General features: G+C 37.5%; 7 protein-coding genes across 7 annotated transcripts; 4 read left to right on the forward strand and 3 right to left on the reverse strand.

Moving 5' to 3' along the window:
- Positions 1–944: 944 nt before the first annotated feature.
- I206_106324 (uncharacterized protein) lies at positions 945–4,268 on the forward strand (the record flags this gene model as incomplete). The annotated part of the gene is made up of 1 exon (XM_019158819.1): positions 945–4,268. The coding sequence occupies one exon, from the start codon at positions 945–947 to the stop codon at positions 4,266–4,268; it is 3,324 nt and encodes a 1,107-aa protein (XP_019007957.1).
- A 749-nt stretch (positions 4,269–5,017) lies between these two features.
- Positions 5,018–6,108, forward strand: I206_106325 (60S ribosomal protein eL34; the record flags this gene model as incomplete). Its single annotated transcript, XM_019158820.1, has 5 exons — positions 5,018–5,134; positions 5,435–5,476; positions 5,545–5,569; positions 5,760–5,838; positions 6,027–6,108. The coding sequence occupies 5 exons, from the start codon at positions 5,018–5,020 to the stop codon at positions 6,106–6,108; spliced, it is 345 nt and encodes a 114-aa protein (XP_019007958.1).
- A 425-nt stretch (positions 6,109–6,533) lies between these two features.
- I206_106326 (uncharacterized protein) lies at positions 6,534–8,468 on the reverse strand (the record flags this gene model as incomplete). Its single annotated transcript, XM_019158821.1, has 9 exons — positions 6,534–6,617; positions 6,673–6,736; positions 6,807–6,982; positions 7,046–7,199; positions 7,252–7,442; positions 7,515–7,649; positions 7,730–8,124; positions 8,185–8,302; positions 8,358–8,468. 9 exons carry the CDS (start codon positions 8,466–8,468, stop codon positions 6,534–6,536), a joined length of 1,428 nt encoding a protein of 475 aa, XP_019007959.1.
- A 2,360-nt stretch (positions 8,469–10,828) lies between these two features.
- Positions 10,829–13,153, forward strand: I206_106327 (uncharacterized protein; the record flags this gene model as incomplete). Its single annotated transcript, XM_019158823.1, has 7 exons — positions 10,829–11,276; positions 11,348–11,407; positions 11,471–11,883; positions 11,957–12,128; positions 12,199–12,412; positions 12,488–12,572; positions 12,662–13,153. 7 exons carry the CDS (start codon positions 10,829–10,831, stop codon positions 13,151–13,153), a joined length of 1,884 nt encoding a protein of 627 aa, XP_019007961.1.
- An 827-nt stretch (positions 13,154–13,980) lies between these two features.
- Positions 13,981–16,486, reverse strand: I206_106328 (uncharacterized protein; the record flags this gene model as incomplete). The annotated part of the gene is made up of 10 exons (XM_019158824.1): positions 13,981–14,430; positions 14,497–14,646; positions 14,724–14,885; positions 14,948–14,993; positions 15,074–15,157; positions 15,223–15,310; positions 15,414–15,596; positions 15,675–15,755; positions 15,812–15,846; positions 15,954–16,486. 10 exons carry the CDS (start codon positions 16,484–16,486, stop codon positions 13,981–13,983), a joined length of 1,812 nt encoding a protein of 603 aa, XP_019007962.1.
- An 863-nt stretch (positions 16,487–17,349) lies between these two features.
- I206_106329 (phosphoribosylaminoimidazolecarboxamide formyltransferase/IMP cyclohydrolase) lies at positions 17,350–19,771 on the reverse strand (the record flags this gene model as incomplete). Its single annotated transcript, XM_019158825.1, has 9 exons — positions 17,350–17,361; positions 17,447–17,992; positions 18,058–18,186; positions 18,260–18,435; positions 18,499–18,729; positions 18,841–19,338; positions 19,409–19,485; positions 19,560–19,686; positions 19,750–19,771. 9 exons carry the CDS (start codon positions 19,769–19,771, stop codon positions 17,350–17,352), a joined length of 1,818 nt encoding a protein of 605 aa, XP_019007963.1.
- Positions 19,772–20,161: 390 nt separating this feature from the next.
- I206_106330 (uncharacterized protein) lies at positions 20,162–23,016 on the forward strand (the record flags this gene model as incomplete). The annotated part of the gene is made up of 10 exons (XM_019158826.2): positions 20,162–20,216; positions 20,281–20,359; positions 20,411–20,452; positions 20,508–20,529; positions 20,588–20,836; positions 20,912–21,112; positions 21,170–22,276; positions 22,351–22,770; positions 22,861–22,920; positions 22,990–23,016. 10 exons carry the CDS (start codon positions 20,162–20,164, stop codon positions 23,014–23,016), a joined length of 2,262 nt encoding a protein of 753 aa, XP_019007964.2.
- Positions 23,017–23,132: the final 116 nt, after the last annotated feature.

Raw genomic sequence — 23,132 nt, forward strand, 5'->3', positions numbered from 1 at the left:
TAGTAGCCTTAGTATGATTGTACCGTATCCTGAGATTGTCCAAATGAAGTCAGTCCTTTGCATATCATATGCTCTCAATTCGGTTCACAGAACGTTATTCCTGCATACAGCTTGCTAGCGAATCCAAACTGTACTGTACGGGTGTAACATTAGCAATGCACATATATGTGGTTTGAATAGTTAAAAGCAGATGTATTGGAGGGGTATTACGTATAACCGGGAGTCATATGTTATTGATATATATTTGCCACTTGCCAGTTGTAGTAATTAATTTCCCCCCTGAAAAGAAATCAGTCGGGTCGTCACCAATAAATTCACTCAAAAGGGATGACAAACAAACATCTCACATGCACATTTATATCTTTACTGCTTACTTCTTCATTCATCACCTACATCACCTTCTGGACACTCCATCAACCTCTTGACTATTACCACGATTGACCATATACGAGTCACACCCTCCCTGGTGCATCCATAGTACTTATAATTAGACCGACACAAATATATATATAATATTGCTACACTGTCTCAATCCTTCGAAGCCTTCCATTCAGTATAATTTTCAAATTCAATGTTCGGCTATCATCATTGAGACTCTCAACAGTCCTCAAGGTGAACATATATCATCAGAAGATACCCGAATCACAAGCTCAGAAACATAATGTCAACTCAATCAGATTGCTCACTGGGTCTCGCACATAATCAGTCCATTCATACTGTAGATTGAGAACATCCGCATTACAACGCCATCTTAATTTACTCAGATATCTTCAACACAAGTAAGGGTCAAAAGGTGGACAGTTTTATTCTGTGTGTGAGTCATTAGTGCATATAATGCACAACTCATTTAGCTGGAATTCTTATCGGACGAACATCGCTAATTTACAATAAATTCCTTTACTCAGCCGCTTTTTACGATCTCCTGATCTAAGATGACCTCGAAGATGTTATCTGAAATAACAAACTTACCACCTTTGCCTCCTTCTCCTTGTTCTTCCTCTTCTCGTCGACGTGATTCTTCAATCCGATTATCTTTCCATCCTGAAAATCAAGTTCAATCTTCACCTAATTCTTCTAAAATAGGAACGAAATCAAATATTAAGAAAATGCCTTCATCAATGAGATTATTTCAAGAACAACATCTAAATGAATTTGCTCATCTTCATTTGAATGAACAAGAACCGCAAAATTCAGAAGAAAGAGAAAAATTGTTGGCTGTTGAAAGGGATAAACTTGAAGAAGCTAGGCGAATAGGTAGAGCTAAAAGACAAACTATGGCTCACCATTCATCTTCATACTCAGATGATAAGGAAAATATAGATTCTCATGCTGGATGGAGACCTCTTAGTCTGCTTGCTCGTCGTCAACCTTCAAATAAACCTACTACATTACTTGTAAATCCTACTATACGCCCATTAAATCAAAATCAAAGACAAAGGAGATATTCGAACCGTACAGATATCAACACACCTACTGAAATTGATACGCCTGATTTATCTTCTCATTTACCCTCTGAGATTGATATCAATTCTCCTGATTTAGCATTGATTACACCGAATCAACTTGGCTTGGCACTAGGCTGTGAATCTCCACCACCTCTTCCCGTCAAATCCAAGGCTCGACAGGAAGTTCAACCTGCCAAATTAGACGAGAATAATTCTGTTCAATCGTCAACGTATTCTTGGGCATCATCTTTCTCAGGTGAAACTGTTGAACTTCGAACTGCAGCACATTACGTCCCTTCTATTTCGGAAGAACAATATACTCCTGAGACAGGAGAAGAAGTTGAAGAGATTCTTGATTCCCCTGAAAAAGTCAAAAGAAGAAGAAAACGTATCGTTGCTATAGCTCATACTGTTCGTCAACTTGAAGGTATCGGATCAAGAGATGTAGAAGATCCGAATTTTTATCATCAACTTGTAAAAGCTTGGAATGAAAGACCGGGTAAAGTGCAACCTCAAGAAGCTATTTGGTCTCCATCAACAATCTACACTTCACCTCCACCAATTCCCCCTCGACCAAATCAAACGGGACTCGTTGATCCTTACCTTGCTCCCCCAGCATGGCTTGCCCCTCCATTACTGAGTCCTGTAGATACGAATCAACAAGCATCAAATTCTCCCGTTCCATCTTCCAACTTGGAACACCGCACTCCTAACCCTGAAGATGGGGGATCATACGATGAACATTCTAACGAAAGTTATGCAAGTTCTAATCCGTTCAGATATTCTTACGCGAGCAGTATACATGACTTGGCATTCGCAGAAGCTCTTCAACATGGAAATAAGTTGATGAGTGAGAAAGCATGGTTGAAGTCGCCCTTATTTGATCAAGGAACATGGTTCGATGCAAATACACCTTCAGCCCCAATACCTGTAGGCCAATTCTCAATGGCTCCCAGAATACCTTCGCCGATGCCCAATGAATCACCCAGTAAATCCAGTGAAAATGACGCTGAATTCGCTTGTGTACCTTCGTACTCGCATGACCAAAAAACGTTGAGGCGGCAGAATAATAACATCAATCGAATGAAAGCCCAAGATCAGCAATTCGGGGCACCTGTTGCTATCGATGATGCTCCTCAAGCTGGACTATCTTCCGCACCGACAAATTGGGGTTTAGGTTTCCTTGGAAACTGGTTAAAAGATGAGCTGAAAGACGATCCTCAAGCACAAGAGGGTTTTCACAACGGGGAGGAAGGGTTGAAGTATCATCGGGAACTACCCGAATACAAAGTGAATACGAGGCAGAACAGCAAGATTTCGAGTTTCTTAGCAGAAGGAGATATAGCAGGCGTTTCCAATTCAGACGACCATATCTACCACCAACAAAAACAATCACTTCAAAGTCCAAAACAACAGGAGATCACAACAGAGATGGACGAAATGATTTCGATGGAATCGATTCCATTGAGCACAAACTCGAACCTCAACCTCGTATTACCCCCTCCCCTCCCCACGCCGGAAATCGAAATAATCGCTCAACAAACAGGACAAACGAAAGAAATGATAAGCCCAAAACAACCAGAAGAATGTATAGTGATAGCAAAAGAATATCAACTCTCGAACCCTTACCCACGTCAGAATTATTCGACCCCCTCGGACATCTTACATCTTCAAGCTCCCGCTCAAATTCAATCACAACAATATCAACATTTAGATCTTCAATCGACGATGAATCTGAACGATCGAACCTTGCATCAACTCCAAAACCTTCAAAGTCTTGGGAATGGGGATTTGGAGGTAGAAGTAGAAGTAAATCCCTTGGATCTGCAAGTACAAAATCAAGATCTAGTTTCCAAAAGCAAAGCGGACCAGGAGGAATCCTGGGATTCATCGGAGATCTCATCATACCAATATCAATACATTCACCGGACATCTCCCTTGAAGATACAACACCACGACAAAATCTCACCTCCCTTCCAGCCACAATCACAGCAGGAACGAACAACACCGGTGACTCTGACGATGAATATACCTCGACTCCAAGATTTACCACCTCTACCCTTGTCCCCGACAATCACCACGACGGACACACCCCCTCGAACGCCAATATCTCTGCAAAGACCGAACTTACCCCCTTTACCACCTACACCGAAATACCGTCGTGCAACGCCACCATTGCTGATCAATTCAAGTTCTTCGAAGAGAGATCAAGAGATATTGAAGAGTATAAAAGGATCAGACAAAGTTGGAGTTGGATGTCATCAAGATCAACCACTTGTTCCTCTTCCGAATCAACTGAACCGACACCTAAATTACGTCCACTCTTCTTACCTTCCATATACGGGGCGAGATATCGCATCGATGAAGATGGGTATGGGAACGATTGAAGTTCTAAGAGAAGATCATCCTTCTTACCCTGCTGCCTCAGCTTCTACTGAAAACAGTCAATCGGCGGATGCATCAACTTCCACTATAGCTGAGATAGATACCAATCTTCGAAATCATGCTATTGATCAAAATGATATTGAGAAGGCTTTGCCACAAGGTTCAGAATCGAAAAAACAATCTCGAACGGGTCATACGATGTTCATAATGGGTTTCATATGTCCGATATTATGGTTTATAGGTGGATGGGGAATAACAAGAATTCCAAATTCAAATTTGTCTTCGTCTGAAATGGAAAAGACGACAACAAGAAGAAGATTTGGAATTTTCGATCATCCCGATTCAATGATTAGGAAATGTAGATATGCCGCTATTATTTCTATTCCTATTATATTAGTGGTTGTAGCGATTATTATTGTTTTGATATTGGTACTTTAGAGAAATCGATTCGTATCAAATCCAGGCGGATATTTTTGAGAATTTTTCAGTTGTTGATATATAATATATACCTTTCTTAAGATATATCATTCATTTATTTATTTATAAGGACATTAGCATTTTTTATCTATGTTGTATCATTTATCTATATTTATACGGACACTATATACGACGAATCAGATATTAATTCATTAAGAATGATCATAATTTTACACTATTTTTCATGAATGTAATAATGATGAATAAGGCTATGCTGAATCAGTGTTACATTAAAATGGCCTATATATATATTTTTACTAAGCGTCATTCTCCCTTGACGATGAGAAGTCTCGATGTTTAGTTATTACCGAAGCATAAAAGCGGACGCAACTACGAACTGCAATCGTTAGCATCGGCGATTAACCCGTGTTCGGCGTTTAATTGAAATGATCAGAACGGTGGGAAGGTGCCACATTGGCTGAGTATGATATGGTGTGAACGGGATTAATTCGGTAATTCAATATAAGTTATATCGGTTGTATGGTGTTTTACTGATTTAGTGCTTGTGGTGGTTTGCTTGCTTGGTTGCTTGGTCGCTTTGGATTGTTGCTTTGCTTTGCTTTGCTCTGCTTCGGTGCTCTGTCTGTCTGTCTGTCAATCCGTCAGTCTAGGATTGTTGGAGGCAATTGTACTAAATTCAACAAAACATTTTTATAAAAAGGTTTCTACTTTTTTATCCTTCAAGTTTTAAAACATAAATCTTATTCAAAATGGCCCAACGAGTTACTCTTCGAAAGCGCCAACCTTATAACACTACTTCCAACAGAAGGAGAGTAGTTAAAACTCCAGGTGGTAAATTGGTAGTTCACCATTTAAAGAAGATTGCTGTGAGTTGTAAATTTTGAATTGTAATTGGAATTTTGTGAGAGTGTAAAGAGATGGGTAAATACGAATGAATGGATAGAAGAATATGGAAAGTTTAGATATAATGGAAATTTGTTTAAGAGGTAGATGTTATACGAATTTAATTGGAACCTTAGATTTTGAAGAAATGAATAGCATTATATGATAAGGGAGAATATAGGATTACTTAGATTAGTGGAAGATGAATAGCGTTTTAGATTTCATAAGAATATGGATTTTTGGGAGAAAAAGGAAATTGATTACTGATCATTTTAACTTAATAGTCCGCTCCTAAATGTGGTGATTGTGGTCTTGCCCTTCCAGGTGTAAGTTTAATTTGAACATCATCTCAATTTAATCATAGCATTTGCTGATATTTCAATACTTTTAACAGATCCCCGTTCTTCGACCTAGACAATGTTAGTGTTCTTTTCTCTTATACAATTTACGGACATATATAAAAGGCACAATGGAATTGAGATTTAAAAAATGGATGATAGTGCTAGAGAAGGTAGTTGGAATGCCTGTAACGGGATAGAAGGAATAGCAGGAAATGGATATAGATAATGTAGAAAGGATAATAAGCTGACATATAATTACTCAAAACAGACGCTACTCTCTCTAAAAGACAAAAGACCGTTAACAGAGCTTACGGTGGATCAGTCTGCGCCCCATGTGTTAAATCCAGGTTAGTCATAATTTCAAACAAATTGTTTTTGATATGTGTAAAATACTGATTTTTTATTCTTTATTCTTCTTTTCTTTCACAAATCAATTTATTATTTCATTTTGATCGATTATCCAATAATTCAATAATATTTCAAAAATTAATTCAATCTTGCAAATTATTCATTATGACTCTGCGACAATGATCAGAATCACCCGAGCATTCTTGATTGAGGAAGCTACCATCGTCAAGAGAGTTCTTAAAGCCAAAGCCGCCTCTTCCAAGAAATAAATAAGAGATTAAAATTTAGTTTCTAATTGGTTTGGGGATAGGTTATTTAGGTGGTTTTGTAGATTTCATTAAGGTATTACGAAAATGTATTACCTTTTTTCACGCATTTGCAATTTGATATCATGGGAGTCGATGAGGTTGATATGAGAATGTCGACGTGAAGCCAAATGCGAAGGGCATGTAGTAGGAGGAGAGGAGAACCCAGATAATGAAACGTATCTGTGAAATTGCTCATGCGCTCTTCATACAAAAAACTAATCGATTCACTTTCGGCATGAAAACAGTGGATCGATAAGTCTCTAGCCATACTATTGAAAACTGCATTATCAAGCGAGGGATAATTGAGTAATATACAAATGTTCAATGCTAATGAAGAGGTGAGAGTGTAAAAAGGTATAGAATGTTAGGTACACAGCCGAAGCAAATCACCAAGGTAAAGGGGGTTCAATAGCATTAATTCTAATTGATACAAGCTCACGAACCATTCCGGCCATCCATTTTCCGTCAATCTGTTTACTCAATTCTTAGTAGTTTCATAAGTTTGTGATGCGTAAATAAACTCACGGTATATCTAGGAGAATGGAAATCTGGACCTTGATCTACTCCATAACCATTCTCTTTCCTCCATCTAAATTTCAAATAACACTCTATAAGCTATCCTTGTATATATCTCGTTTTGAGAAATGGAGTAAACTCACTTTTCAGGTGGGAAAGTTTCATTATAATGTATAGCGTAATATTCATGATTCATCATTTCACCTAAAATTGCATAATCTCTTGCAAATCCATTAACAGGCATAATTTCCATAACTGCTGATTTTGGTTTCATCCATAATTGATGTGAAAGACCATTTCCATGAACACCAAACATTACCTTACAAATTCACATCGGTATTAGTCAAATCCCTTGTGTATTTCAAAAAAGAAATTGACTTACATCAGTTTTCATTACTAGACAAAATTGATCTACTCTAGGTAATTTCTCCATAAATGCATTATGAAATTCTATAACACCTTCATCATCTAATTTCTCCATCTCTTCTATTAATTCTTGATCATCTTCATCGATCAAACGTCTACTTGTCAATTGTCTGAAAGTTTGTTGATTAGCCATTAAATTAGGGTATTCGGAAGAGCACATACCGATTGATATAAGTGACTACAGGTACTTTTGATCTCTTTCGCTTGACATCGCACCCCTCGGCTAGAGCCAATCTTTTGATCTGATCTCTCAATGGATCCATCCAAGTCAGAGGTACGTCCAGTAAAGGTAAATCTGCATTGGCTTTATTCCAATATTTCACTTCTTGCCCTATCCTATGGGCTGCCCATCGCTACTCGTCGCCCCATTACTCATTAGCTGTATTCCACACAAGCCCAGCCTACGGTGTTCCAGGCGAACTCACATCTGCAATTGCGATTTTATCAAACAAAAAGGTAACACCGCTCTTCTTTCGATCTTCATAAATTGTAGCTTCTTCAATCTCGGCTTCAGGGAGTACAGCTTGTTGGAACCAAGTAGTTATACCAGCTCGATCTCGCTATTAATCAAAATGTAAGTCTATCGCCTTCTTACAGCGTGTAGTAGTCGATAGCATTGGACAAAATCAAAAGGACATACCCAATCAGCTGATTCAGCTCTATATATCAACCTTGAAGGCAGCTCAATTTCTCCAGCAGCAGTGACAACTCTCCAAAGACCCAAAAACATTTCTCCGATAAAATGATAATAATGATTTAAGAATGAACTAAGTGTCCCTTCTTTGACATCGGCAAACATCAAACTGACTCCTGATTTACGTATAGCTGCTTTACCCAATAACATTCTCTCTTTGGCCTCTTGAGGACTAACAATCATTATACGATCTTCTCCTGCAGGTGCATGGTTGTGATATTTATCCAAAGGATCTGATAATGCAGATAAGATACCGCTTATACCATACGAAGGAAGAGATTCTGGATTAGATGTAACGATTAAGAATGTACCATTTGCTGAATATAAATTGTGAAAGTAATCTAAAATACCGTAATGTCAGAATTACCATCGGAGCCTGAAAAGAAGGAACAGTAACTCACTAAATCCAGCTACGCCGCTCATATGTGTGGTTTCTGGGAAATCATCTTCGGAGACATACAAATCTGCCCAACGATTAACAGTTTTTGAAGGTAAGAATTTACTTAATTTACTTATGTGCTACCAAGATTCCATTAGTATCTTGATTCGCTACTTGTTGCTCTGTTGAACTCACTTGGATGGTCGATTGTCCAGTAGTCTGCTGAACTACAGTATGAGTCAAGAAGACCGTTATACAGAGACCAGCCAGTAGGAATGCCGTTAGTCGATTGATAGCTATTGGCATGATCCGGCGCTTGGAACGAGTGGACGGAGGAGAGGAGAATGGGGATCCAATACGGATGGGTCCTCGATGCTGAGGAACAGGAGTCGCAGGGGTGGGGATTGACTGTGTGCTGAACATCGGCAGAATCGTTGTTAGTATGGCAACTACAATTGACACGATATCTGTGGCTCGAATAACGGTGTTTGCACGTCAAGAAAGATGTAAACGACTGTTTGATCGGTGAGCGAAAGAGCGACGATGGTCGGTGATAGCAGAACCGGCCAGCGGGAGGTGGATGTAGGAAGAAAGAGAAGCGAAGAGGGTGGTGAGGTGATACCTAGCGGGCGAAGATTTGGTGGTAAAAATAGCGATTTGAAGCAACGGTTTTTTGGTTCAAGGAATATCATGAGATCAGGTGATATGAATGTGTTCTCAAAAAAGCATGGACCGGCCCCAGAGCGAATTGGCACTTACGCTACCGCTCCAGGAAGTGTTTCGTCTACACTCAGTCGATCGGTCTGGTTCTTGTAAAAAAGTTCAATCAATGGCGTTATCCCTGTCTATAAAACGTTATTGTTATGTCTGGAAGGGGAAGAAGCGATCTTTTATCCTTCGAAGAGAGGGACTTTTTGCCGAAAAAGGGGTTATTCGATGATCTTAGGCCGTATTGAATGATTGAATGAGTGTCAGAATAAACGAATGAATGTAAGGCGTAATGAACGGTAGAAACAGATGAATGCCGAACAAAAGACAAGAATATCAAGGTAAATGAGTAAACAAATGAATGGGAAAAACAAAAGTTCCCGAACAAGGCACGATCAACATCCCTTTGCCCTGAGCTATTTGTAGGAAGATTACCACGTTTTTGGGTTTATCACCGTGTGTCTCTGAAGCATACAGATTTATGATGTTTCTCATAGGTGATTCAGAATGACTTGTCTGAGATCGACACATACATGTCTGGCTTGATCCTACAATCAGACTGATGTATCATTTTCCAATAGGGATTGATGCATACTGTCGTTTTGGCCTACAACACGCTGAAGAACTCTCAATACTGCTCCTGCAAATAGGCGTACAGCCAAGCCCATGCTGCTATTGCAGAGAGACATATGACTGAAAAGTCATAGTCCGTTCTCATACTCATTTCGCATGATACTATGATACAATGATGCTGGACTACGTGCATCAGAATTGAGAATTCATTACTTTGAGATTTGCATCTTCATCGTCGTAAACAGATATGTACCTGCCCTGCCGTCATCCTCCGTAGATTTATCCTGTTGCCTAATCACCAGCATCAAAGAGAAAACATAGGTCGAACTGGATATCTCGATTCGAACTGGTGCCAATCCAAGCAATCTAACCTGGTTGATAGGCATTGGCGAGGTTCATAATTACCGTGCGCCGCGAAACCTGGTCTTGTGCAGGGAATACTCGGACAGTCACCATTATCTACAGTGGCATCATATTTCGTCAGCCTCTCGGTAAGTCTTCAATCAGCTCGGCCTGTACAATTACACTCAGCATAATCCGAGGTTCTCCATCATACACTACTTATCGTCTTTTATGACTACTTTCGCTACAAATTTCTTGCGGATCAAAAAAAGCGAGTAACCTCCTCCAAACCTAAATTTCCGAAACGGCTATTTCCCGTAAAGATAAACTCCGTGCCTTATCATTCTTTTAAAATGCCCTGATCCTATCTTACTAGAAGCGGAGTTGGCTTGAACCATTTCATAGAGTCTATGGTGATTTAACTATAAATTCCAAGTTGACATGTCATACCAAAGACATATACCAAGCCACTAAACGCCTTCAAAATATTCCATATCAATATCCCAACTTCGGACTGGAATCTAAATGTTCTCAAGACTTTGACTTCCTCACTTATGCTGGTCTGACCCACGCTTGAAGAGAAATTGAAGTAAGAGGTTCAAAGAAAATAACCTTCTTTTACCAAATTTACGCCGTGGTTGAGAAGGAGGCTTTTTACTCACTTGTATGGATTGTACCGCAAAGCTTACATGAGATCTAACTTGACTATGGAAGATAGTATGCTTCGACGAGTGGTCGAAGCTGACAAGAAAGTGATCAATATTATCATGACTTGTAATCTTTTCTTTCATTTCTCTGTTGTTCACTAACACTTTTCCAAATACGCTTTCACTTCTAATTCAATCGTTTGATACGATATCACACTCTTTTTAACAGCTGTGCTGGATAACACATTCTTTTCTAATATCATTCGAATTCAGTTGATCTGAATAACCTTACTAATATTTTAATTACTTTCTTTTAACCTAAATCATAACATCTAAACAGAATTTACCTGAAAGCTCACTCTTAAAGGAATTCGCACAAAATCAAAATAAAAAAAAATGTCAAGACCTCGTTCAAAATTTTTACCCAGTAGAAGATTACTTCCTTTTATATTCATTTCAACTTTATTCATATTATTTAAATCACTTCCTAATGAAATTTCACAAAAAGCAATTCCAGATTCAATTTTATCAAATTATTTAAATTTTGAAGAATCTCCTAATGAATATTATCCTCATCCAAGCTTAAAAGAAGTAGAAAATAAAATAACCACAAAATCAGCTGGAGAACATGGAACTTTTTTAGAAACTTCTGCATATGATTTACCAAAATTAATTAAATCGAAAAATAGAAAATTACGATTTAAAAGAAATTCATCAGCAGAAGAACAACAAGAAGAAGATTTAAAAGAAGAAAATTTTGATGAAAATGATATGTCTAACGAAGAAAATCGTGGATATGAAGGATTGAGAATAGCTGTTCTTGAACATGCTGGATTTCATGAAGGTAAGTTCGAATGAATTAATTGAATAATCGATAAAACAAGGATCATACTGATTTAAAACGATGATATTTAGAGGTAGTTGGAGCTGTAATCAAGACTTTAGGAGATGTAGGAGCTAATTTCACTTTATATCGTGAGTTTATCTAATATACGAAATGTTTTTTGAAAAAAAAAAAGCTGAATGAAATGATTTTAGGTGATCACTTTAGATGGGGATATGATCAAATATTAGAAAGTGGTATGAATTATACAATTAAACCTACACCTTATTCAGATGGTTCATTTTCAAAAGCTGTAGATTCAAATGAAATTGATATTGTAATTCATATTTCATGTGATAATGGATTTTGGAATTGGCCAAGAAATAATAAAGCATATGAATCAATGAAATCAAATAAAAATTTAGAAATAATTTGTATGTTACATGAATTAGAAAATTTAAATGAAAATGAAAGAAAATCTTGGGAAATTGCAGCATATCAAGAACGTTTAACTTATTTAACTTTAAGTAAACATGTTAAAAACTATTTAAAGAATGAAGTTTTAAAATGGAGTCATAGTTTAAATCAATTATCTTGGGGTAAAGTAGATGTAGAAGAATTCGTTCCTGTAAGTTCAATTTTTTCAATGTAATTTAAATTGATTATTGAACTGATTTCGAAAATATGAATTCTTTCCATAGATCTTCCCTGTTGATGCTTCAATATTACCAGATAGTGAATTTGTTAAAGTAGCTGAATTTTTTCCAAAACGTGTTGAACGTATACCTTCAAGATTAGCTATTTTGGGTAACATTCAACCTTGGAGAAGAAATTATAATCCTATCTTAGGCGATTTACATAAAGCTATACAAGGTGAGTAGGCATGATAAATTTACTTTTAATAGCTGAAATTAACGATTTTATTGTTATTTGTTTTTCTCAGCCGATCCAGCATCATGGGGTTATTTACCATTATCTTCTGAAGTCAATTCAACTTATATTTCAGCAAATGACGATTCCAAACCACCTGTAACACTTCATTTTATCGGTTCATTAGCACCTACTGCTAAATTAGAAATACCTGAATCAATGAAAGATATGGTATTTATTCATTCAAATTTAGAATATATTGATTTTTATAGATTATTAGGATCAATGTGAGTTTATATTATAAGTGGTTTGTTATATAATGTGATTAGCAGTACTGAATAATTAATTGGTGGATATTATAGGGATTTAATCTTACCTGCTTTTATAGGATGGACATATCTTGAAAAGAAATTAAGTTCAGCGATACCAGCTGGAGTTGTAAGCAAGGTGAGTAAGGAAATAGACAAATAATGATTGAAAAGAAATGTAATTTTCGAACTAATTTGAACAATTTTTGTGGAATTTTTTTTTAATAGGTTCCAATATTAGGATCTGAATTATTACTTAATTCATATCAATTTTTAAGAGATCCATCAATTATACTTCATGCACCAGGATTAAAAGAAATAGAAGCAATTGAAATGTTAAGAAAAAATATTGATCCATATACGAATCAACCTATTTCTAAAATTGGAGGAGTTGAATCAATAACAACAACAAAAACAAAAGATTTAAAAAATATTAAACCACTTTTACCAAAATATGATTTAGGAAAAAAAATTCATTCAAGATCTTTTGGAAAACAATTACCATTAGGTATGAAAAAAATTAAAGATAATAATAATAATAATAATAATAAAATATTAAATAAACAAATTTTGGAATCAAATTTTTCAGATTCAGAAGAAAATTGGAAAGAATATCATAATAATTTATATAAAGAAAATAAAGAAATGTTTATTGATTTATTTGAAAGATTATCAAAAAAAATTCAAAATAGAAAAAATAATATCCTTTCGAAGGAGTAAAAAATTGTATTTTTGCACGTTGAATTAGAAATAAGGGTTTTTTTTTGGTTCTGTTTTTATGTTTTAATTATATAAGGATGGACATTTTTCTTAGAAATTAAGAATTTTTGGGGTTTTTTTCTTTGTACTTTATATTTATTTTATCATATTCACCCTCATATTACTTTCAAATCAATGTAACGTATCATATTCTCATGTTATGTTAAAATTAAAATTACGAAGAGGATAATCATTTGACTTAATTAACCTTCTTCTGGATCTTTTACATTTTCAAGTACAATCCAGGAATCATCTGGGTTTCTTGGTATTCTCTTTTTCGATGATTTCATAATACCAAGCTCGAAAGTCAGGATTGGGCAGTACACCATTTGAATTTGCTAAAACGCCATTTCATCACATATCTCTTTTTTTGATCGTCCTTTTATGATCATGATTGAATGGTAATACCGTATTACCTTACCAAGTTTCTTTCGACGATTGTATTCTGGTCAAATCATATTTCGATCCGCAAATATTCCAAAATTTTATGCATTTTGTGAATTCAGATTCTATGATAATGTATCCATTCTGATCTATGGTCAACGATACCCTAAGAAAGCAAGCAAAATATACATAATATAACGATTTCAATAGTGTTAATCTGATTTCAGGTAATGATTTTACCTTTACCCATCTTCACACGTTCTACTGATCCCAAAATACACAATTTATATGAAATACCATTTCGTTCTATACTTTCGATAAACATCAATTTAAATACTATAAATATCATGGTGAGATTAGCTGTTTGAAATTCACTCTGCTGTGACATTTTGCTTTGATCGAACTCACCTCATGACTGATATAATTCTAAACTCTTTTCCTCCTTTTGGATCAGCAGTTTCATTTAATAATTCACAATGTAAAGTATGAGATCCAGGTGTTAAATCATCTCTAATTGTAGCTGCTCTTCCAATATTATAAGGTTCTTTCCAATATCCATCAAGTTTTATTCCTTTATCTTTTTCATCATCTATCCAACATCTAGTTGAACCTAAATTATATTGATAAGATCTTAAATAATGTAATTGAACTTGACCAAGTGTTGTTGAAACTGGGAAAGATATTTTCGATCCAGGTTTATCAGCAATTAAATAATGTTTTTCTTTCCAATTCCAATGTCTCCATCCTTCTTGACTTGATGGCTTCAATGGATGTTTCAATGCATTGGCAGAATAACATTGTGGTGCAAGTTTTGGTAAATTGGAATTTGGATCGTACTTTTTCATTATTTGTGCCTGATCAATCGCAATTCATAGGTCAGCGAGTTCTCCTCATACCATCATATTATGGGACAAGCTTACCCTAGGCAAAGGTTCAACAGGATACAATTTATCGTAATCGATTGATTCAGGATTGCCCAGCTTGGCTTCGATCTTGTCCATCTCGCACAATTGAGTATCAATATATGCCGCGGCTAATTTACCCATGATTTCGTGTCCTTGCCAAGACAGCTGATTCGCAGATATAGTCAGCTCAGTCACACCCGTTAACCACAGCACAGTGTTGCGCCTATCATTACGACACCCACATGTCGGAGATCGATCTCTTCCAAAGGGTCTTTCCAAGCTAGATCTTTGACTCGATTATGGAACAAATGCCTGACTTCAGTGGTGTTCTTGAAAACTTGAGGTAAAAGTGGATTTCTGATTGATACGGTTGGTATATCGTAAAATTGGGCAATACCATCGTGCTATGCGGTTTCCATTCGCATTAGCCACATCCCCCGGAGGAATAGGAATAGGAGCGACTCACCAAGTCGCCTCCATTACTTATGTACTGGAACATTAAAGCGAATACCCTAGATATACCTCACACAGTCAGCGGCCGTCACAGATTGTCATTCAGAAGAATCAGGCATTGAGTCTTTAGAATACTGACTGTAGATTCAAGACAGCAGGCTTATTTGGCATGTCAAATAAGCCTCTGACTAGTAATTCATACGTATTCATATTTCGTATCAAGCTACATCGCAATTTAACAAGTCAGCCTCCAATACTTTGATTAGCTCATGCTTTGTTTAGACTTACGCTTCATCGTTGATACCCAATTCGATCAATACCAAGTCAACTTCATCAGGTATGTGTTCGCTGAAACATAATGAAAAGTAGTCGGAACCTATTTGTTACAGGAAGCTCAGCAATCAAGGAGGACAGCTTCGGATGCAACGAATGTCGTCTCCAGCGCAGGGGATCGATGGGTTGTACGATTGAACACTTACCCATACCACCCTGAGCCCCATTCACAAACGTATTCTTCCCTTCAGCCAGCCCGCTTTTACCCAGCGAGATACCATTTGGATTTGGGAAACGTTCATTCAAGTGATCAAAGATGATCCGATTTAGATTTCTAGGAGTATGTGGGTTATCACCATCTGGTGCGTCCAAACCGTGACCCTTAGACACTGTGTGACAACAAAGCAGATATAAGTACAAGATCTCGATTATCAGGGGTATTATCATGAGGATTCAATGCGACATACCTGAACCACCAATTACCCCAACTGAGAAAGGTTTTCCACTTCGCATTTTTGCTAATGCCCTACGAAGCCTATTTCCCGTCCCTACAAGCCATGTCAGCAAGGATATCCATCTGAACCGGATGATGAAAATGATTTACCTGTGTAACCAAGAGACTTGATCATGTTTTCCTCCCTATGAAAAGAAGATCAACGTCAGCTGGATTTTCCGAAACCCATCGAGATTAAGAAGTGGATAACGAGTTATTTCGGATGATTGATGGAAAACATAGTTTGACTTACCCAAATTCTTCACAAAATTCAGGATTCACTTCACACATACTACATGTTTTTGGAACTTGTAATACTGCTTGTCCACCTGAAAGAGCTAAATCATTATTCCATCTATTATTAATTAAACCATATTGTCCAATTTTATTCCAAGTTTCATCACCTAAATAATCATGTGCTTGTTCACTTGGTAAAAAAATAGCAATTAAAAGGAGAATATTAAAAGCTATTGAAAGGTTTAAAAATGTTTTCGCATTCACACGAGATATTCTTAACATTGTTGAAGGTAACCACTTATCAAAAGTAGATGATTTATTTTTACTTAAAGAAGGTGAAGGAAGACTATTATCATATATTGAAGAAGGTGGAGAAGGATATTTTCTACCTCTTTTATTTGTTGAAGTTAAAGATACTTCTACTGATCGTGATTCTGTTGAAGGGTATGTAATATTCTGTGGAGAAGTAGAGGTATCAATTATTAATTGAGGTGGGGTTCTTTGAGTAGCCAAAGTTTGATGATGCGTGTTTTGATCTTGATAATTCATTAAATAGTGATTAGTCTGACACGGTCAAGGTTGATTTCATAAATAGTGAAGATTGTTGTTGTTAGTGATAGAACGTATGCGAGATGATGAGGTCGAATAAGTCTTTAGTATGATCTTTATGATTATGTTGAAGATTGTGGTTGATGATATTGGAATGTCCGATCAGATCTTTGTACGATTGTTGAATAGTATCATTAACTCTGTTGAAGTAAAAGAGTGATAATGGACTTGGGATTATAGTGGAAGAAAGCAATCACGTCGCTGTGAGAAGGTATTCACTCCGCAGACGCGATCCTTCGGATAGACCGAAATTTCTTTTTCTTTCCAGGAAATCAAATTTCAATATCAATTGAAATACAATTCATTCAAATTGTAATCTTAAAGGAGGATATGGATATGGATTTGTTCTTCTTTATTGGAATTTAGCTTTTGACGCGTGCCGTAAGTAGTAAAAACAAAAATCCCCCCCAACATCCCACATGGCAATTTAGTATCATTTTCCCTGAAAATCACGCGTTAGGAAGGTTTTTGATCCCCTAAATCGGAAGGGAAATCATCCATTATCTATCTACCAACTCTTCGTATTCCAGTGAAGAATGGAAATCAAACAGACAGATAAAATTTATCAAGGAACAGTCACGCACCGTTGAAAGCTGTGAAATGTTTCACATCATGCAAAAACAAACGAATATTGAAGAATGATCACTACATTTATTATAAACTAATTTCATACATGTTGAATGTAAGGTATTTTTCCTTTTTTACCTTATACGTTGAGTACAAAAAATCCAAATATCTATCAAACAACCAATCTTATTTTTATTCCTAAACTTCCATTCATTCCTCTCATCTCATTCATGTATTTAATGATGGAACTGAAAGTACAAGATGAAATTCATCAGAATCGAGAATTCACAATAGTAGATATTATGTTATGACAAAGAGAGGATAGAGACTTACCAATCTTAAACCATGATGAACAAATACTAAATTATTTTCATCAGCAGCTTTGATACATTCTTTATCCATTATACTTCCACTTGGTGCACATAAATAAGTTGCTCCTGATCTTTTAGCTCTATGAACGTTATCAGGGAAAGGGAAGAAAGCATCACTTGAACATGCGACTCCTTTCAATGAGGCTAAATGTTCTTTCTTTTCTTCTTTAGTTATTGGTTCAGGTACATTATCGAAAAGTGATTCCCATTGTTGTCTTTCACCACCTTCAGCTTCAAAAGCAGTTCCAGTAACGTATAAATCAATAGCGTTGGCTTTATCAGCTCTCTTTGTACCCTTTTTAAAAGGTAAATTGAGTACTTTAGGATGATGTCTCAACCACCAATTATCGGCTTTATCACCTGCTAATCGTGTACAGTGGATTCTTGACTGTTGACCTGCACCAAGACCAATGACAGTACCGTTCAAGGCGTAACATACTGAATTAGATTGAGTGTATTTAAGAGCGAGAGTAGCGACAATGAGATCGATGACGGCTGATTTGGGAAGCTAAAAAAGGAAATCCATAAGCTGTCTTCTTGTATCGTATACCAGAAGTCTGATGGAACACTTACATCCTTGTTCTCTGTGACGATGTTGCTGAATAATGACTCGTCGATCTTGCAATCGTTTCGTCGTTGTTGAAGAGAGATACCGTATACTTGTCGAGTTTCAATCTCTGCTGGTTCGTATTTGGGGTCCATCTGAATAGTACAAGATTTGAGATTAGTTCATCATATAATATCAATACACAATTGTTGGCCACGGTGCACTCACTTGAAGAACACAGTATTTACCACCCTTCTTCTTGCTCAAGATTTCTAAAGCCTCGGGTTCGTAGCCAGGAGCGATCACACCATCTGATACTTCCCTAGAGATGATCTTGGCGGTAGGAACATCGACAGTGTGTGAGAGAGCGACCCAGTCACCGAAAGATGACATTCTGTCGGCACCTGCATCAGGTCATTCCTAACGTTAGCCCAGCATTACGGTCTGTTTTTGGATGATTGACTGACCTCTAGCTCTAGCATAAGCGCAGGCCAATGGAGAAAGATCCTTCAAGTCGTCTACACCGAATACTTTGGCAGTTCGCTCGTCTAATGGGAGACCAACAGCAGCACCAGCTGGGGACACGTGTTTGAATGAGGCGGCAGCTGGTAAGTCCAAAGCAGCAGAGAGCTCCTTGACGAGTGCCCATGAATTGAGAGCATCGAGAAGGTTGATGTATCCAGGAGAACCGGAGAGGGCTGAGAGTCGAACGAAATGCGAGTCAGTCTCGTCTCTGCATACACATAGATGTAATAAGGCTGTATTAAAGGCTGAGGAAAATTGGGCAAATGTTGAGATTTAGGACTCACTTTTGATTGGCATTTCACCTTTCTCAACGAAAGCTTGAGCAGGTTTTTGATGAGGATTAGCACCATATCTTAAACCTAATCTTTGATATCCAACACCAGCAGAAGCTTTCATATTATCCTCTACCCCTGGAGTAGCATAAACTTTTCTGAAATAATCACTAATAGCTTCATCATAAGATTTAGTATCTTCGAAAGCTTTAATAGCTAATCCTCTTCTAGTTTCCTCTGAAACTTTTCCATTAGATTTAATTTCATCTAAAATAGTTTGATAATCGCTTGGACTTGAAATTATTGATACTCTTCCGTGATTCTTTGCTGCTGCTCTTAAAAGTGTAACACCTCCAATATCAATTTCTTCTATAGCTCCTGCTAAAGTACAATCTGGTTTAGAAGTTTGAAGTACAAAGGGGTAAAGATTGCAAACTACTAAGGTGATTGGGGAGATTGAGTTGGCTGAAAGGTCGGAAAGATCTGACGGGATGTCTCGGGAAAGGATACCTAAAATTGTGCGAATCTTAGCGTTGAGACTTTTTTGGTGTATATGACAAATGAAGAAGTGAAGACGTACCTCCGTGAACGGCAGGGTGAAGAGTCTTTACTCGACCCCCAAGCATCTCAGGAGCCTTAGTGATGCTTGATACATCTCTGCAGTCCCACTTTAATCAGCTGGACAAGCTTGAAAAACCTTTAGTAACACTTTGCGAATGATCACAACTTACTCAATGTCTAAACCATTCTCTCTGATTAATTTTGCAGTACCTCCACTACCCAATAATCTGAATCCCAATTCCTTGAGACCCTTGGCGAAGGGAAGAAGATCAGTCTTATCGTAAACGGAAAGAAGGGCTATACGATTTGAACAGCTCGATGTCAGTATGATTCTGATGTCAAACCACAAGATATACATACCGATAGGAGCTTCGGATGACATTTCGTCTGATTTTCTGGTTTGTTTTTTATTATAGATATGCTGAAAGAACAAGCATAACAAGCTACTCCAATTAATAAACTGTAGAATTGGTGATTCTTAATTCTCAACTTTTTTTTCAAATTGGTGGGATCTGCCGGAAGTCACTCAAAAGATATCTAGCACGTGGTTAAGACCAAAGTTAGGGGGGTAATTAGGCTCCCGTGGAGTTGTTTGGCTGTCTCTCAAATATGATTAGATAAAAGATAGGCAAACGAGTGGCGCTTGTTGTGTTCCCGTTAGGACGGACATGTTGAACAGTCATGTCCACCTTGACAACCTTGACAACCTTTACTATTCATCTGAAACACATACATATTTTATCTTATTTATCATTGTCAATAATACAACGCAATGCCACCAGTCGAAACGAGCGTCAAGAATGTAAAGAGGAAAAAGCCTTTATCCTGTAAGTCAAATTACCAGTCTTACTACTTCCACTTAGTCAATTACTCACTTATATTGTATGATAGGCGCCGAATGCAGGAGACTGAAGTTGAAATGCGAATTGATATTCCCTTGTAATCATTGCGTAAAAAGAGGGCTAGCGAGGTAATTGTTTTCTCCATATGCCAGCGATTTCGCTGATTCGAATGACTACAGCATATGCCCAGAAGGAGAATTAGTGAATGGTTCACGGAGGACGTGAGTTGATCTGATCGCAATATCAGAAGGGACACGCTGTTGACATTTTTTGTAGTAAGATTCTGGCCAGCACAGAGGTAAATGACTAGTTATTCTACTCACATGAATAACTCCACTTATCGGTATACATCATAGGATCTGCATAAACGAATAGCGTCTCTAGAAGAAGCGTTGAAGGTAGCAACATCGTCCCGACACCCTTTGCTCGAGAATAGCCTTTATGCCAATAGGAAAGAAGTCAAAAGTCGTAGTCCACCGCCACCCAATCGAGAATCAACTTCAAGGGAATCCCCAGATACTTTACCTAGTATAAGTCATTTACAATTGGGAGATGATCCTCATACTTCTAGATATTATGGTGCGGCCAGTAGCGTTTATTTTTCTGTAAGCTTCCCTTTTCGCTTGATATATCGAATCAGAATGGAAGGACATACTCTCATCATTAATTGATGTGCATAGAAACACTACCTACCACCCTCATCCAATCATTCATCCTCGCCTGCAGGCTCTTCAACGATATACGATTTTTCGTCTCCTTCTGACTTTTCAGATCTATTTCCGCCTTACAGCCGCGTACCCCGCTTAGAGATGAAAGAAATCATGGCTACCTTCTTGCCTCCTCCTGAAGTAGCCCTGCCGATAGCTGTGACATATTACCAGGTAGGTCAGCTGGGTCGATTTCAACAGAAACAGAATCTAGCTAATTTAACAGTATAGACATTTGGATGGTTTACAAATATCGTTCAACGGCACGTGTGGGACGAATATTTATTTCCCCATATATACAGGGACCCAAGTGCCATAGAACCTGGACCAGTCAAACCTCAATGGCTAGCTCTCAGCCTGTTACTTTTAGCGGCAGGAGCACTTATGGATTTATCTCGCCCGCCTCATAATGAATTGGCAAGACAATGTTTCAACGGAGCAAGAGCTTGTCTTCTACTCGACTCGTCGCACTCCATGACCTACGTTCAATGTATTTTCCTGTATGGATTATACCTTATGAATGGAGGAACAGATGTTTCAGGCGGAGATACATTCTGGCCATTACTCAGAATGGGCATGGGAATCTGTGAAGCTATAGGTCTTCATAGAGATGGATCTCATTGGAATCTCAATACATCTTTAGAACGCCGAATAGTTTTCTGGGAAATTCACGGTATGGATGTTCTTCAATCTGTCTCATTGGGTAGAGGACAGTGTATAAATGATTCCTCCATCGATGTTGAAATTCCTATCTCAACAGAAAGTGATTTGAATGGATTTCACGCCAAGACTTACGAGTTAACGAAAATATGGTCACAAATAAATGAAAGGCAAGCAAGAGTGAAACCTTGGATATACAGTGAAGTTAGAGAGATTGATCAGATGATAATAACATTTCAAGATGGATTACCATATCATTTATCACCTGTAGTTCCACCTTCTTCAGATGATTTGATAGATCCAATAAGACATAAAGAAGCTTTTCAACGTAATATGTTATTATTATATATAAATGAAGCTAGATTGACGTTACATAGAGGATGGTTTATAAGAACTTTGAAAGAATCACCTATCGAACCTTTATCTTCACCGCTTAAACAATCTTATTTATCTTGTTTAGAAGCTTGTCGAGCGATCGTAAGCTTAGTTAGAAATATGATTGTACTTCAAGGTCAACTTATTCATAGAAGATGGCATTTTTTCTTTCATCTTTTTGGAGCATGTGTTTGTCTAGCGGCTGCTGTTATTCGTGCTCCGACATCAAGTCTTGCTAGAACCGTTCTGGCAGAATTGGAATCTGGAGTAGCTCTTTTCAGAATGACAGAAAGGGAAGAATTGGTCAGTCCTGGCTCTCAAAGGCCACAGAAGGGTATATTGATTTTTACTAACATGGATGTCTGTCTGAATTCTAGGAAACTGTCGAAAGATTGCGAGAGAAAGCGACTCGTGCGATTCAACATTCGGGATCAACAACACCTTCAAAATACCATGAAGGAGGATCAAGTGAAGATTTAGATTTCGATTTACTTGGAGAAGGAACAACTTTGACTAGAGCAACTTCAAGTATACCAAGAGCCGGAGCCGGTCTTCCTTCGCGATCAATGGAATATCCGAATCATAACATAGATGAGCAAGAAGAGCGGGAGGAAGAAGATGAGGAAACGAATATATCATACCTTTATAATCAGCCAACTACTTATCCTACTTTACCACTCATTGATAATGTTGGGAGTCTCGATTCTTTCGGTCCGACGAATAAAGTGGATAATGATGAAGGACATGGAATCATTGACATGAACAGTGATCCTTTTTCAGGCCCTTTGTCGACTTCGGTATGTTCTTTCGCTTGAATCGTTCAGAAAGATTGTTCCATTCTGAAAGTGGTCTGTGATTTCTGCTGATCACATGTACATTGTGTTCAGCTCGACGAGCAAAGTCTAAATGCTGTGAATCTAGAATGGGACGATTTCGATATGAACGCTGTGAGTGTGAACCTTTTTGTTTGGTCATTACACAGGCATCATAATGACTAATAATGAATCTATTCACAGTTCTTACAGGAGATAGGAGTTTTGTGATATTTCAACTAAGAAATCGGTCAAAACAAGAGATAGGTATCGGTAAATGACCTAGGTTGTATGCGTTATCATCATTGTACAGAATCGGCAGAATTATGTATTTGCATCTTCCGTTG

The sequence above is a fragment of the Kwoniella pini genome, chromosome 9 (assembly GCF_000512605.2).
Source record: "Kwoniella pini CBS 10737 chromosome 9, complete sequence".
In the NCBI taxonomy this organism is placed as follows: Eukaryota; Fungi; Basidiomycota; class Tremellomycetes; order Tremellales; family Cryptococcaceae; genus Kwoniella; species Kwoniella pini.